At 55.6% G+C, this 16,959-nt stretch overlaps 1 protein-coding gene across 5 annotated transcripts in view; it reads right to left on the bottom strand.

Annotated features, from left to right (window-relative positions):
- Positions 1-16,959, bottom strand: part of PRKCZ (protein kinase C zeta) — a 100,040-nt gene that overhangs the window by 2,734 nt on the left and 80,347 nt on the right. For all 5 annotated transcript variants that reach the window (XM_086344137.1, XM_086344138.1, XM_086344141.1 and 2 more), the window contains 8 exons: positions 15,979-16,031; positions 14,772-14,960; positions 11,738-11,835; positions 4,237-4,323; positions 2,732-2,867; positions 2,458-2,545; positions 1,249-1,368; positions 166-245 (listed from right to left, as the gene is read on the bottom strand). In XM_086344137.1, coding sequence (XP_086200263.1) covers positions 166-245; positions 1,249-1,368; positions 2,458-2,545; positions 2,732-2,867; positions 4,237-4,323; positions 11,738-11,835; positions 14,772-14,960; positions 15,979-16,031 — 851 coding nt within the window. The remainder of the gene's footprint in view (positions 1-165; positions 246-1,248; positions 1,369-2,457; positions 2,546-2,731; positions 2,868-4,236; positions 4,324-11,737; positions 11,836-14,771; positions 14,961-15,978; positions 16,032-16,959) is intronic.

Below are 16,959 nucleotides of genomic sequence, written 5' to 3'. Positions count from 1 at the left end.
ATTATCTTTTGTCAAGTGTGAATAAGCAGCCATAGGACCACCAAGGAAGGAAGCAGAGTCACACCCACGTCCAGCACTGAACTAGCAGACCAGGTGGTAAAGCCTCAACCCCAGTAGCTGAGGAAGGGCTGCAGCCATGGCCGCTGGGGTGCCACAAGGGCGTACCTTGTTTAAAAATCCTTTCAACACGTGGGAGGCCTTGACGGACAGGAACCGGGGGATCCGGATGGGCTTCTCCAGGATGACTGCAGGACCGGAGGAGAGAGTTGTTCCTTCTGCTGCCCCTCCTCCAGCTCCCCCTCCCCACCCCCAGCCTGTCAGCTTTTCCCAGCAGCCTGCAGGGTACTGGGAACCTTTTCCGGGCGAGAGGGTCGCAGCAGTCATGGTGGCCTGGGCCTCTTCCTGCACCCCAGCAGGGTCTCCAAGCCTCAGAGGCCCTGGTGCCCATAATCAGGCATGCTCATGATCAGGGATGAACCAACGGCAGCTCAGCTGGTCCTGTCTTCCCACGTCCACAGGCGCAAGACAACACTGGGACACCTTCCCCATCCACAGGCACAAGAGGGCACTGTGGGACAGCCTCCCCACGTCCACAGGCACAAGAGGGCACTGTGGGGACAGCCTCCCCACATCCACAGGCGCAGGAGGGCACTGTGGGGACAGCCTCCCCACATCCACAGGCGCAGGAGGGCACTGTGGGGACAGCCTCCCCACGTCCACAGGCGCAGGAGGGCACTGTGGGGACAGCCTCCCCACGTCCACAGGCGCAGGAGGGCACTGTGGGGACAGCCTCCCCACGTCCACAGGCGCAGGAGGGCACTGTGGGGACAGCCTCCCCACGTCCACAGGCGCAGGAGGGCACTGTGGGGACAGCCTCCCCACGTCCACAGGCGCAGGAGGGCACTGTGGGGACAGCCTGGGTCAACATCCTGGGGGCAGTCAGTTCTGCTCCAGGGGCCCAGATGGCAAGGAGCTGAGGCTGAGCACAGCCCCCGCTGGGACTCCGGTGCACACCGGAGGTGGGGAGAAGGGGGCCTGGACTAAATCAGGACAGATTCTTTCTCATGGATGTGAAAGAGCAGTATCCTCCTGCCCACCATGCCTTGCTCCCTGGGAGCCAGTAGTGGACAGGTGGCCCCACCTAGTCTATGGAAGCCACAGCAACCAGTCAGGAGACTCTTTCACCCCCACTTCTAAAAGGGGAAAACACACAGGGCATGGAGGGAATAGGACATATGGCCCACGCACCTTGGAAAAGGTAGTCTTCAGTGTTCATGTCGGGGTTGTCAGTGATGATGTCGAAGGGGGAGCGGCCTGCCATCATCTCAAACATCAGCACGCCCAGCGCCCACCAGTCCACGCTGAACCCTGAGGGAGAGCCAGGCTGGTCAGGCCAGGATTCTCTATTTGTGCTATCCAGTCAAAGGGCAACAGCTGTGACCTGGGCCTGGACCACAGCTGAGGCTGGGTGTCCCCAGCATCTCCAGGTGGCCTGGCCTCCACTCTGTCCACCGTCTTGGCGGTTGTAAAGCTGTCTTCATGTGAAGGAAGCCCAGGGACAGCCAGCCGCCCCCGATGTCCAAAGGTGTGAAGCTCTGTCACACAGAGGACCCCCATCCTGGGAGGGCTATAGACTCTGCTCTGGACCATGGCTGCTGTCCATCCTCCTTGTTTGGTTATTAAGTGACTTCAATCGTACTGGCCTCCCGGGTGCCCAGGGATCTGAGGGGGAAGAGAACCTGCCCACCCTGCTACCCCCCAATTTCAATGGCAAAGAAAATATGTGGAACTATTTGAAAGAGTACTTGTGATGGGAAAACAGCAGAACCCCAAAATGCAGGGGGTGTGCACACACAGACACGTATGTACATATGTTCTAATCTCATTTTCATTTCACACCCAGAGGAGGGTGTGGATGCACTCCAGTGTCACAGGGGCTGTGGGTGGTTCTGGTAGGTTTGGGGAACCCACACTCGTGGGCGGCACCAGTGGCTTGGGACCCCTGCTTGGGGCCTGTCTTTGCATTGTCTTCTTCCCAAGCCTTTTGGGCTCCATGACCAGAGGGATCCTGTCCAGTGACCTCCCCAGGGGACACTCAGGTGGACACATGGGACAACAGCTGGGACTGAGGCCAGGTGATGACCTGGGGCTGGACAAAGTAAGGGTGTATGTTTTAGTGGAATTTGGTCAGGAAACCCTCTTCCTGGCAGCTGGGCCCGCTCCCCAGAGACCCTGGTTAGGACCCCGCCAGGGTTAGCCCCACTAGGATTGCCTCCTTCCCTCTGTGCTCCATCACAGAGTCTCCGGCAGAGGCAGCTCCCAGGGCTCAGGGTGTCCTGGTCCACTTCCGACTCAGATCCAAGTCCCTGGGCAAAGGAGGGTCTCAGGGCTTGGGGTGTCTGGGTGTCCTGGTCCACTCCAGCCTCAGAGCTGAGTGCCTGTCCCACCCGTGCTCACCATACTCTTCTCCGCGCAGGATTTCAGGGGCGATGTAGTTCGGGGTTCCGCAGAAAGTGCTTGTTGTATCACCAGGGCCCAGGCCTTCCTGTGGGGACAAAGCCAATTACCAGGAGGGAGGGCACCCCCAGACACGCCCCCACTAGTGGGAGAATGCAGAGGACTGTGGTCATGTGGAGGTGCCGGAGACCAGGCATGGGTGAGATGGTGCGGACGCCAGGCTGGCCATGACCCTGGGAGGCGGGCGGGTAGGAGCAGTGGGCGGGATGCTCACCTTGCACATGCCATAGTCCGTCAGCTTGATGTGGCCATCGGCGTCAAGGAGGACATTGTCCAGCTTCAGGTCCCGGTAGATAATCCCTCTCTCGTGTAGGAAGTTGAGTGCGATACAAATTTCAGCAGCATAGAACCTGGGGAAGGGGCAACACCTGTCATCAGCAGAGATAACCCAACCAGGAACCTGGACAGGAGGACACAAGACCTTGGAATTCTCTACTGATGAGCTCATGGGCCAATAGGACTGGGCAAGACACACGTGGGCCCACAGGACCAGGAAAGACAGGCAGCATCCCTATGGTCAGGGAGACACAACCCAAACCTACCATGAGACACCACCTCACACCTACCAAGACAGCCACTATACAACAGGCCCCCCATCCCTTCGAACAGAAAATGACAAGTGCTGGCAAGGATGTGGAGAAACTGCAACCCTCATGCACTGCTGGTTGGGATGTAAAATGGTGCAGCTGCTGTGGAAAATAGCTTGGAAGGTCCTCAGAACATTAAAAATAGAATTATCATGTGACCCAGCAATTCCACTTCTGTGAATAACTCGAAAGAATTGAAAACAGGGGCTCAAATGGGTATTTGTACCCCCTTGTTCACAGCAGTACTATTCACAGTAGCTAAATCATGGAAGCAACCCAAGTGTTCGTCAAAAGATAAGGATAAAATGTGGTCCATTCCTGTGATAGAATAGGATCCAGCCTTGGAAAGGGAGGAGGTGCCGACACTGACACCTGCTCCAATGTAGATGGACCTTAGGACATGACACGGAGTGAAACAAACCAGATGCAGGAGGATGCATCCTATGTGATTCCACTTCTCTGAGGTCCCTGGAGGAGTCAGAGTCACAGAGACAAAGTAGGAGTGTGTGGGTTGAGGGAGGGGATGTGGAACGAGTGTTTTATGGGGACAGAGCTTCGGTCCAGGAAGAGGAGAAAGTCCTGGCAATGAAAGTCCTGGTGACGAAAGTCCTGGAGATGGTGTTGGGCATGGATGCACAGCAATGTGAATGTGCCTGATGCCACTGGCTGTGCACTTAAAAATGGTTGAGGTGGGAATTTTATGTTATGCGTATTTTTCCACAATTAAAAAAGGAGAACATGAGTATGTGGGGTTCTTGATTTATTACTTGCCTCTCCCCAAAAAGGACCTATGGTGACTCACAGTGCCACATGGAATTATTTTTAAGTGAGGAAATGAGGAAAAGGGAAAAAAGTATGGGAAAACAGGAAAGAGATGTGTATGGGGTGGAAATAAATGCCCCACCCACCTGTGAGGTCGAGGCTGCAGGGGGGAGGGGGTGGCCAATGTGGTCAGTGTCCCTGAGAATCATTTAATAACAAAGATCATCCTGCTGAGGCCGGATGGCATCACTGCGTACACTGAGCGCCGAGGGTCAGGACCAAGGCCGGGTCACTCCCAGGACCCTCGAGGCTGTGGCCTGGCCTCCCCTGCCCCTCCCCCCACCCCCGTGCCTGCCCCAGCTGCACCCACCTGGCGTGCTCCTCGGGCAGCTTCCTCTGCCTCTGCATGTGGAACATGAGGTCGCCCCCGTTGACGTACTCGATGACCAGGAACAACCTGCAGGATACACAGGCTAGGGTTACCCTTGTCCTGAGAGGCCCAGGCAGGCGGCGACCAGACCATCCAACTCTGGGGTCAGTGGCAGGAGCCCCTCAGCTCTGATCCTGATGAAATAAAACTTGGGAGAGAAACTCTTGTCGACCACTCATGTCATTCAACACAGTTATTTACTCTCCCAATGATGCCTTTAGAGGGCTTCCCTGGTGGCTTAGGTGATAAAGAATCCACCTGCAATGTGGGTGACCTGGGTTCGATCCCTGGGTTGGGAAGATCTCCTGGAGAAAAGAACTGTTTCCCACTCTAGTATTCTGACCTGGAGAATTCCACGGACAGAAGAGCCTGGCAAGCTACAGTCCACGGGGCTGCAAAGAGTCAGACACGACTGAGTGACTTTCACTTTTCACTTTCAATGATGCCTGGCCTGCCTTTGGGGTAAAAATGTAAAAATAAAGCAGGGCTGGTGGCCGGGGGCTCACTGGGGCTGGGAGGGCACTATGTGGCTGGTTGCTATGGAAGGCCTCCCCAGGGAGCAGAGGCCTGGATGGTGCGTAGGAAGAGGTGGAGGAGGGCAAAGCTGAGGGACCACCCTGCAAGGAGAGGGGCCCAGCTCAGCTGGAGAAGCCAGAAGGGCGGGTGCACCAGCTGGGGGACATCAGTGACCCTCTGGCCACTGTCTGGGTGGACCTGGGGCAGGGAGATGGGTAGGCTGAAGGAGACGAGGTGCTCAGCCTCCTGGTGTAGCTGGCCTGGAGGGCCTGAGGCAGAGCCCACAAAATGGCCAGTGGGGTAAGCAGTCAGGAGGGGAAGGGCTGGGTGGAACCATGGGAGGGTCCCATGCACCCCTCCTGTGGGACCCACCCCAAGATGCGGGTCCAGAGTAAGAGGGTCCAACACGCTGACTTGGCCACTGGGAATCTGCAATGCTACGGGCCTCCCAGAGGAGGGTGGGGCTGCTGGCTGGAGGGGCCTGTGATTGACAGGCCTCTAGGAGGGTGGGGCAGCAGGGTGGGTGGGGGTGCTGGTGGGAGGGCCCTGTGATTGACAGGCCTCTAGGAGGGTGGGGGTGCTGGTGGGAGAGGCCTGTGATTGATAGGCCCATTCTCTGGAGGCAGGCAGGGCTCTTCAGGTCCCTAAACAATTTACCTTGTGGTTTCTTTCCTTGATAGGATCCTCCTCACATTTAATAAGGTTCTATTTTCAAAATTAAATTCACACACGAATTCCCTGAAATGCCCTGCTGAGGCCAGCTTGTGGATTTTTAGGTAACAGTTCCTCTGGGTATGGAGAGGGGCGGCTTTCAGAGAGTCGAGAGCACAGAGGGAGCCCTTCTGAGCACTGGCAGCCCGTCTGCATCACCGGTGCGATGATGGCGATGCCCAACACGTGGAGCATGTGAACAAGCTACAGACCACCTACCAAGCCTGTGATCACATATTTACACAAGAAACAATTCCTAAACGCACACAGCAGACATGGAGACTGAGGACTGAGTACTGGGGGAGCAGCCAGAGCTTTCCATGTGGTCCTGCAGGGCGGGACGGCTCTCATGCTTGGAGAGGGCCCAGTGACCCTGACCCTGACACTGGGCGGTCTGCACTGTAGCTAAGTTTTACTCACACGTTTGCCTGTGGCTGCTTTCACGCTACAACAGAGGTGAGAGACGGAAAAGGCTTGCCGATGTGGCACAAACAGGACAAGGATGGCTGCACAGCCCCCACAGACCTTTGCGCGCTGTTCCAACATGTGTGCACGTTGAACCCTGGCAGCCACCCTGGGCGAAACGTGCAGGTGCTCAAGCCCTGGGGAGAGGCCCAAGGCCTCGCCACTAAAAAACAAGAGCGTTTATTCAGAACGCTGTGACTTCAAAGAACAGGACAAGATTTGCCACGGTGATCAGGGATGGCGCTGCCCCAGGAGACGTGTCCACCCTACGTGGATATTCCCCAGGGAATGGATAGTGGCCGCCCACATGGACAGAAAGAAGTGCCATCTTGGAGCTGGTGACAGACACCAACATGAGGCCTCGGGGAGCAGAAGAGATGTTTAAAACCCGAGAAAAGTAGCAGCAATGGTGGCTTCCTCTCTGGATCTGGAGGAAAGCCTATAACAGGGGTTTCACAGAAGCCATGTGACTGCAGTGGACACGGAGGCACACTTGGCTGGTCTGTGACTGCCACCTGGGGCCCCGGGGCTCAGGTAAGTCGCTGATCAAGGAATTCATTTAATCCGCAACACTGATCAGCTGTAACAACAGGGCAGAGTGGGTTTTTTGTTTTTCTTATTTTTTTGGCCATGCCATGTGGCACATGGGTCCCCAGTTCCCTAATATTTTTTTCCTTTTACAGATAAACATTAACACTACTTTTGACATTTAAAAAAAAATGTATCCTGGAGTCTAGTTGACTTACGATGTCGTCTTAGTTTAGGTGTACTACCTTCAACATTTCTGTGGAGCAAACCCCTCAGGAGCCACCAGGGGCTGATTCACTCCGATGATGACGCTTCATGTGACTCCGATAAGCTGGCTGCTGTGACAAACACCCCAATGTCCATGGCCGAGCACAGCCAAGGGCCCGTCTCCGGGCTCAACTGGCTCTGCCCGTGAGCCCCAGATTGCATGGCTTGGTTGGCACGTGTGTGATGCCAGGACAGGAAAGAAGCCTCCCCCAGGGCCGAGACAGCAGGTCACGTTTCCTTAGTACTTAACTAAATGTACAGAATATAGTAAAAACTCACAAAACAGGATTAATCAAGAGCTGGAGACAGAAAGGGGCGTAAACACCACAGTCCACTCCTGGGCCAGAGACCAGGGCAGGAGCCAGGCTGCAGAGTGGGGGCCAGAGATGCTACCCACCTGACCCCTCACCCAGGATAAACCTGGAATGCCGGCCCCTCTGAGGGCTGAGGTGCCAGGGGGCAGGAGGGGACCACCTGAGCGCTTTCCTCATCTCAGGGCCAAGTCAGCCCAGCCTCCCTCCCCTATGGGGTAGATTACCAGCCTCACTCAGAGGGGACCCAGATGACACGGGACAGTGCTGAGATCAAGAGTAATGCCACCAGCATCTGACCACACCCACTCCCCAACCCGTGTCTGTCGATAAGGCTTTACTGGAACACTGCCTGCGTCCGTCTGCACCCCAGTGAGTAGCTGTCATAGAGACCATGTGGCCCTCAAAGGTGATGCTACTATCTGGTCTTCTGAGAAAAAGTGCTGACCCCCGGTATAAAAAAATAGTAAGAACACAGTTCTCACAACTCTCACAAAATGTCAGGTGCTGTTCTAAGCACACCTGTGTATGAAACTTAACCCAAGAACTTCATGGTAGATTCTAGGAGTTTTCTTATTTTAGACAGGTACATTGAGATGCTGGGAGGTCAAGTAATTTTCCCAGGACTACAGGTACTGTCTATGAGATCCGATACTGGGTGGCTTGGAGGAATCCAGAACCCACACCTGGAGCCCCACTTCCAGGTATAAACCCCCCAACCACAGGGTGGCCACCCCCGTCCCCCTGAAGCTAGGGGACAGAAGAAAGGAACAGAGGAAGCAGACAAGGGCCCGGGCTTCTGATAATGAAGGACAGACAAAAAAGGAGGTCAAAAGCCAAAGGGGCATCTCAGGATGGACCAGGCTTGTTCCCAAAGAAAACACAGATCAGAAACGCTAGGCAACCCCTGGACCCACATGGTCAGAACCTGGTCCCTGACTCAGAAGGATGCTCACATGATCCTGCTTGCTCACTGTGAGCAAGCAGACCAGACAGAGACCACAGCTCAGGGACAGATACTGACAGGAAATTGATGACACCGGCCCAGAGAAACCTCCTTCTGGATGAGAGGACAAACAAGCCTCCAGCTCCCCGTAAAGGACGTGTGCCCACCACACCACCCAACACATGTCCGAGTTCCAGGGCGAGTGCGACTGGGCTGAGTCCAGCTCAAATGCAGGTGCCCTCACATGTGAAGGATGCCTGGAACATGAACCGCACGTTCACAGGAGACATGCCTGATGATGAAATCAGGCAAAGTAGGAGAGACCAAAACAGCGGAGCAGCTGCAGAAGGACACTGAGGATATCACTACCTAGAAAATGTGAAAAGTACAGCGAGCAAAACTGGGCAGCAGGGAAGCCACCTTCTGAAATGCCCTTCTCCCCATGTGCACCCTCATGCTGAGACTCTAGTCCATGGGGTCGGGGCTGCACGTGGACCATTTCAGGGGATCTGCATGGAGAACAGAGGCTGACGTGGCTCCGCCCACACCCGCTGTCACTCAGCACCCCGCTTTCTATTCTGAGTTTAAATTATGACAGGAACAAATGCTCTACCTTTTGAAAGTACTATGACTCATGCTCCTAGGGAGGGGGCACCTGGCCTCTCAAGGTCAAAGCTGATTCCTCTCGGGGTCACAGCCTCTTGTGCAGGTTCTTGCATCGCAGCCGCTGGTGTGTCCTGTGAGCGCTTCCGCCATCTCCAGGGCCCCCAGGAACCAGTTCTCCCCAACCCCCATCAGGAGTAGGTGATCAGGCTGGACCCTGTGTCTGCTCACTGCAGACCCACCTGCTCCTCTTCTGATAACTGCTCATAAGAAGCTGGGTCTTATTCGCCAGGTTTTTGCTGCTGGGAGCCCACGGGCACAGCTCTGCTTGAGCAGGTGTCCACCGTTTGGCAGCACTGCAAGGACTCAGTGGGCCCCTGGCTCCACAGCAGGCGCTCGGGGGCAGACAACTCATGAGGAGCCTGGAGGAGGTGGTGCAGCAGCCAGCAGGTGCCCTGGCCACATCCCCACAGCCGTGCTGAATGCCGTAGGCCTTGCTGCCCCCTGCAGTGTCCACTCTGGTCTGTGTGGGGGTCCTGGTGGCTGCACTTGTCAGATGCTTTCCGACTCATGGGGGGTTCTATGTCAACAATGCCATCCACAGACTTGCAAAGGAGGTCTGCCCCGTGCAGACCCCTCCCGGCCCCCCAGCCAGCTCTGCACTGGGCATCTGTCCATCCCAAGGTCCCCGTCAGCCAACACGTGCAGGACCTGGAACTCCTGTGGGCACGTCATGACCTCTTACTATTTTCTCATTAATCAGACAGTCAAGCAAACTCTGACATACGCTCACTGTGCCTCTTTACCGAGAACATGGCTGCACTTAGAGAATCATCCTTTAACACTGTGACTGCCCATGAGGTGCCAGGATCAACCAACTGCTCAAAGCATGCCTGGCCCAGTTCTTAGGGAGTTCATACTGAGGGGCTGGGTCCAAGCAGGCACCGAGAAACAGCCTGGGAAAGACACCTGCCCCAACCATCCAGGTTTCAGGTGCTTCTAGAGGTTACTGCCGGGCTCTGTACCGTTGGGCTTCCCTGGTGGCTCAGAGGTCAAAGCGTCTGTCTGCAATGCGGGAGATCTGGGTTCGATCCCTGGGTCGGGAAAATCCCCTAGAGAAGGAAATGGCAACCCACTCCAGTATTCTTGCCTGGAGAATCCCATGGACAGAAGAGCCTGGTAGGCTACAGTCCACGGGGTCGTAAAGAGTCGGGCACAACTGAGCAACTTCACTTTCACTTTCTGTAATGTTAGAGGCAAGGAAACTAGATACAGACGATAACTGCTCCAGGGTGCCTCCCAGCTATGGTGCTGAAGGCTCTATATGAGTCTTCTCACGGCGGTCTGGAAAGGCAGTATCATGCGTGCCTGTATCGTGGGGATCACACAGGAGTGATCCTAACTTTAATGCACCTGGGAACATGTGAACTGGAGGGTTGCCAGGGCGTGAGCTCAGAGGGTGCTGTGCTCCCAGCAACAAAGCTGTAAGTGAGGCTGAAATATCTGACCCCTGTCTGTCCACACTCTTCATGTTCCATGTAGTAAAGTTAACAGAACATCACAGTGAAACCCATTTTAGAATCCATTTAGGAAGAGTGAAGTCAGGAGCACTCCCTCTCTAGGGTCTGTTCCATATCCCAGAGACCGGTCAGGGCCAAACAGAGGCGTGGAGAGTACACCAGACACAAGTCCCAGGCTCTCCATGCACCCTGGGCTGGGGAAGAAGAGGTGAGGAAAGGGCTGCGCGGCAAAGATGGACAGACTGGGATAGAGCCTGGTCGCAGGGCCTCATCCACATGCCTAGGAGCCTGGATGTTTCCCAGAAGCAACTGGGAAAGTGGTCAGAAGTCTCAGATCCGTGTTTTCAAACACGGCTCGGTTTCTGCATGGGGGAAGTGACAACCTGGTGCCCCAGGGACCGGATGCCCCGAGAGGCTGTGGCCAGGATTCAAGGGGAGGAAACAGAGGTGGCTGAGACCCTCTCAGGAGGCAGAATCACTGAGCCTGGGGACAGGGCTGGGGGACATCTGCAGACCCGGGGAAAGGCCAGTTCTGTGGGAACAGAGGGTCGGAGATGGGGGAGGTGAGGGGGCACACGGGGGTGGGGGTGACTCACTGCTCGTTACAGGGGACCTTGAGCAGAGACAGTGAGCACAGTGGGGCTGAGACCGCCCTGCTACACGCCGACTCCAGTGGAGTCACTGGCTCCCTGCGCTGATGCGAACCCTCCCCAAATGATGAGCTTGCCTCACACGATCACGCTGCAGAAACACTGCATCTGCCCTGGACACCTGCTGCTTACTGGGAGCCTGGGATTTGGCATGTGTTAGGTAGAGGTGCCTACATGACTCACCCCAGGTTTCACGATTCCTTTCAGAGGAATTCAAGGAGTCCCGTGGGACCCCATGCGGAGGGACTCCAGCCAGTGCACGCTTGGGTTCCTCCCATCTTTACCTCGAGCATCTTTGCCTTTTGCCAATTTTGCTTTATACCCTTTCCTGGAAGTAAGTCTCAGTCTTGAATTCAACATTGTGTTAAGTCCTGTGAGTTCTCCTAAGTCACTGAACCTGTGGGTGGGCCCTGAGGACTCTGACCCAGAACACAGTACTTTTTCAAATAAAACAAATTGTGTAAGTTCAAGTCATCTGGCCAAGAAAATTCCAAATTGAGTATATGCTGAATGTCATAGACCAGTAGTTCCAACCATTTTAAAGCAGAAATCTAACACATACAAAGCTTTTAAGTGAAGCTCCTGGTGTTTATTACTTTACTGCACTATCAGTGAGACCCACAAGTACAGAGACAGACCTCCCACTCACAGGGCCATACCAGCATCCAATCCCACACTTGTATCCCATACAGTGGGATGTGCTCAATAATATTTTGCAAATAGAATCAAAGAATTTAGCTTCATTTGTATGAAATTCAAGTCATATGACACCAGCTGAGAACAAAGTTAAGTGATGAACCAAAAAGCCTCGACACTTGCAAACAGGAGGGCCCCGCAGATAAAAGCGGAAACCTCACGCCAACTCAGCCTCTCCGCAGTTCAGACTAGAGAGCAGCAGAATCCCAGAAACACCCCTTATCTTACCGACTTGTTGTCTGGAAGCAGGAGTGTAAGCCGACCAAGAAAGGGTTGCTGGATGCCTGCTCAAACACGTGCTTCTCTGTCTGTACCCAGTCAATATCCTGAAATAGAAGCCAGGGAGTGTGAGTACTTCACAGACATCCTGGGGAAGGGGAGGCAACAGAGGAACTCTGCCAACTCTGCTTGAGGGGAGACAACGCAGAGAGGAAAGAAAACTCCCACTGAGACATTCTCCATCCCCACCACTGTCCCCGTTACCATCTGCCACCTTCACTGTCATCACCATCATCCTCACCACCACCACCACCATCACCATCATCATCACCACCACCACCACCACCACCACTGCCCTGACCACCATCTCCATCCCCACCAGCATCACCACCACAATCACCAACTCTATTACCATCAGGATCATGACTCATCAGTTATCACCATTTCTACCAAAGCACCACTAAAGCCACCATCACCAGCTGTGAGCTGGCCTCATGTGTTGCCCATGGTGCCGTGGAAGGTTCATATTATCATCTCCACTGAAGACGGGAGGAACAGAGAGTGGAGGATTCCCCACACCCCACACTCATCTCCCAAGCACCAGCTCCCACAATCGGACTGTCTCCCTCACAGTCCACGCTGAAACCTGGAGAAAAGTCAGCTTGACAGTCCCAGCTTTGGTTCCATTCCAACCGGAGAAAGAGCTGCATGAGGCCCAAGCCCCCAAATTCCCTAAGTTAAACCCCTTCTTTCAGGGAAAGTGAGAGGGAATGAGATGTGTTCAGAGTAGCCTGCCTTCCCCCAAGGAATTTGGGAAAAATTAGCAAACTCTCAGTGAGCACACATTTGGAGGGCCAAAGATCGTCTGGGTTCCTCATCCTAGGCTGGGTCCTGATCCCTCTGACCTCTATACCCCCCGAAGAGATGCTCTGGGAGGAATGGCTTCATCTAACCAGCCCTACCCAGCCCAGCTCTGCTTGCTCATGTGATGGCCACCTGGCATCTCCACTCAGAGTCTCAAATGCAGAGCCAGCCTTAAACACAGCCCTCAACTGTCCCTGTCTGTTCTCTAAGGCACCTGGCCACCCAGGTGCTCAGGAAGGAAACTTCAGTGGGTGCACGATACCCCCTCCCCCACATGGAGGCCAAACCGCCCCCACCCCTGGTCTGCCTTCCTCCCGCCTGCTGGACTCCCCAGGCTGTTGTAACAAAATGCCACAGAGTGCTGGGCTTTAACACTCCAGATTGCATCCTCTCGTTGCTTTGAGGCAGAAGCCTGAGCTCAGGTGTGGGCAGGGCCACGCTCTCTCCCAGGTGCCCACGGAGAGTTGTTCCTGCACCTCCAGGGGTCTCTGGCTCCTCTCTACCTCCCTCTTAACAGCTTCACTGTGTCTTTTCTTCTTTCTGTCTCAAATTTTCCCCTGCTTTTCTCTAAAAGGACACTTGTCCCTGGATTTAGGGCCCCTCCAGATAATCTAGAATGACCATCCCAGGATCCGTAATCACTTCTTGCCAAATAAGGTCCTGCTCACAGGTTCCAGGGATCAGATGCGGGCCACCCCTCAGTCCATTGACCAGGACCCAGGCCCGGGGCCACAGGATGGCAGAGTCTCACAAATGCACACAGCTGGCCCCTCTGCCAACTCCTAGTGTCTCATTCTCCTGAGACCACCTCAAAGTCCAGGCTCCAGCCCTGGCCCTGGCTATGTGATGATGCCAGGATCAACCACAGCAGTAACCCTCCCTGGAGACCTCTCCTCTCAGCATTCTAGAAAGTGCTCCACCCCCAAAGACACCATCAATCCTCCAGCCAGCTGTGCACTGGGCGGGGACTTGGAATCACCTTGCAGGGCTGTGACCAGCAGTGAAGACGCTGGGCCCCACACCTCCCAGAGGCTCCGCTTCCTCAGCTGAGAGGTAGGTTGCACCAGCTCAGTTGTGAGCTTAGCACCAGGGGCTGGCGGCCAGCTGGGCGGTGTGTGCACTGCACAAATGCACTTGCTGGGAGGGCAGGTGGGGACTTGGTGAAGCCCTGGCTCTGCCCTCTGAGCTGCAAGCCTGGGCAGCCCTGCCGTGGCCCCCACTCCATGTGTATCAAGTCGTCTCACAGTGACATCATCATTGCTCCCTCTGAAGTCACTCTGCTTCTAAGGGACATAACCCCCATTCAGGGGTCAAAGAATAGATCAAAAGTACACAGAGCCAAGAAGCCCATGAAAAGGTGCTGAATGCCTGTCAAAGCCACTAAACACCCGCTAGGACAGCAATAATCAAAAAAGAGAACACAGCCAGTATCGGCAAGAATGGGCAGAAGTGGGCCCTCGTGGCAGAACACAGCCAGTATCGACAAGAATGGGCAGAAGTGGGCCCTCGTGCATTGCTGGTGGGAATGTAAAACGACACAGGGGAAGACGGTTCAGTTGTTCCTCAGAGCGAAACACAAGATGACCCTACGACCTGACAGTCCCCTCCCAGGTGAACACCCAGAGGAGTAAAAACAGGGACTCAGCTGCACAGACGTTTACGGCAGCCGGAAATGGAGACAAGCCATGTGCTCATCAGGGACGGACACACGCCAAACGGGGCCTGTCCATAAAACACAACACAGCTGAGGCCTAGAAGAGACGGAGGTGTGCCGCGCCTCGATACACTTGGGTGGACCATGAGAATGAGATGCTCTGTCAGAGAAGCCAGACACAGAAGGTCCCACAGCACATGGTTCCATTTACATGTAGCGTCCAGAACAGGCAAATGCACAGAGACAGAAGTGGCCGGGCGGCTGTGGGGCTGGAAGAGACCGGGGAAAGACTGCTCACGGGGAGGAAACGTCGCGGGCTGGGCGGTAGCGATGGTTACCCAATACCGTGAATGCGCTAAAAGTCACTAAACTGCACACTGGAAAGCGGTAAAAGCACACATTCTGTTCTGTGCGCGTACTTGCACGCAGAGGAGCAGACAGGGAGGCCTGGCGTGCTGCAGGCCGTGTGTCGCAGAGCTGGACACAACTTGGCAACTGAACAAGTGGGAACAGATGCAGTCTCACCTCGTCGTCATGGACCAGCTCCTTCTTTACCACCTTCATGGCGTAGACCTGGTCGTTCTTCTTCAGCCGCACCAGCAGGACCTTGGCGTAGCTCCCGCGCCCGATGACCCTGATCAGGTCGAAGTCCTGCAGCCCGAGCCCCTGAGATATCTTGATCCCGTCCATCCCGTCGATGACTGGCTTGAGGTCCTGATGGGGGTGGACAAGATGCGAGGAAGCGGGAAGGGACTCATCATCCCCCATGCCCTCCCCACCCAGGAGCAGGCCCCTAGAGCTTCTGATGGAAGGAGCAGAGATCCAGGAGCCATCACCAGTCACAGGTGGCCCCTCTGTGAGCCAGGAGGGATGCTCAGGGCCAGCCTGCCCTGACTGCTGAGGAAGTGACCATGGGCTCACACACCCCAGGGCCATTGGTGCTGGGATCAGCTCACCTGGCCCTCCCCAGGGGGCACAAAGCATAACCTGCTAATGCCTCGGGAGACCCGCCACAGCAAGCGTCACTAGAAGCGACCGTCGATGGCAGGGAAAGGCCACGTGCGCCCCTCCTGAGGACTCTCTGAAGAGGGTTCTGTACTGGAGGAAAGGTAACTGAGTGCTCCTGACTCATTCCAGACACAGACGACCAGGAGAAAGAGCTCAAGTCCAGAGGGGACAAGGACCTTGGGAAAGGTGTGGCCTCCCCAGGTGCTGCGAGGAGGTTCAGTGGATGGAAGCTCCAGCTGGAACCGCCCTCGCACGGGACCAAACTTCTCAGAGCCTCATTTATCACCCAGAGTCAAACTGTGCTGTTGTGGTTGGTAATATAAAGTCCCTACTTGTTCAAGGGCCCCATTCCTGGCGCGGAGCTCCTAACCCCAGGGGGTTCCGGGTGCAGAGAGCCAGCAAAATGTCCCTTTGTCATGTTAACGAACCGCCTCGAGGGAAGTCTCTAGGTCACCTGAGGGTATGGCTGGTTGCCAGGGGAACCAGTCCTGGAATTAGAGGGTCAGTCCCACCTCCTGTCCGGCAATTGCCTCTGTGCTAAATGTCTCTTAAGACTTTGCAGACCTGTGACCCTGACGCCTTGGTGTATGCAATCCCTGATGCCCACCAGGCCGCGTCTCCCCGGACACTTGTAGTTCACCTTTAAGTTCCCACAGTGGCCCCAGAAATGAGCTGACGGACCTCTATAACAGAGACAGACACCGATGAGCCACTTTCTACTCACCTCAGCATCATCTTTAATGTTGTCATGTTTCCGGGTTGAAGAAATATAAGCAACTGGTGAAGAGGAAGGAAAAAGGTGGGGGGGGGGGTCACCGGCATCATCAGGCTTGTGGCCCAGGACCCAGGGACCCCATGGCCTCTGGCCCTCTGTGGACACGCAGTGCCGGGCCAGGCCAGGCCCCCTGCTGCTCAGGGGGCAGGCCTGGAGCAGCTGCTTCTGCCTCAACTAGAGACTCGGGAGAACAGTTTCCAGAGCCCACCCCCACCTGCCGACTCTCAGCTTCTGGGGCTGAGGCCTGGGAATCTGCATTTGTGACAACTTTCCCTCATGGTTCTTCTAGAAGTAAGCGGGCAGAAGGGTTTGATGTCGAGCCTTCCAGTCTCTGTTCTCAGTGTGTGCAGATGGGTGGGTAGACAGGTGGGCAGGTGGATGGATCGTGGGTGGATGGTGTGTGGATGGTGGGGGTGGGTGGAGAGTGAGTGGATGGTGGGTGGACGTGTGTGGATGGTGGGGGTGGATGGTGGGTGGGTGGATGTGTGTGGATGGTGGGTGGGTGGATGTGTGTGGATGGTGGGGGTGGGTGGAGAGTGAGTGGAAGTGTGTGTGGGGATGGTGGGGGTGGGTGGTGGGTGGATGTGTGTGGATGGTGGATGTGTGTGGATGGTAGGTAGGTGGACGTGTGGGGGTGGATGGTAGGTGGACGTGTACGGATGGTGGGTGGGTGGACGTGTGTGGGTGGTGGGGGTGGGTGGTGGTTGGACGTGTGGGGGTGGATGGCAGGTGGAGTATGTGGATGGTGGGTGGGTGGACAGTGAGTAGACGCGTGCGGATGGTGGGGGCGGATGGTGGGTGGATGTGTGTGGATGGTGGGGGTGGGTGGAGAGTGAGTGGACGTGTGTGGATGGTGGGGGTGGATGGTGGGTGGATGTGTGTGGATGGTGGGGGTGGGTGGAGAGTGAGTGGATGTGTGTGGATGTGGGT

Source organism: Bos grunniens, chromosome 16, assembly GCF_055505025.1.
Source record: "Bos grunniens cultivar Pamir isolate PY7600 chromosome 16, Bosgru_T2T1.0, whole genome shotgun sequence".
In the NCBI taxonomy this organism is placed as follows: Eukaryota; Metazoa; Chordata; class Mammalia; order Artiodactyla; family Bovidae; genus Bos; species Bos grunniens.
This window is presented reverse-complemented; position numbering and strand designations above follow the sequence as displayed.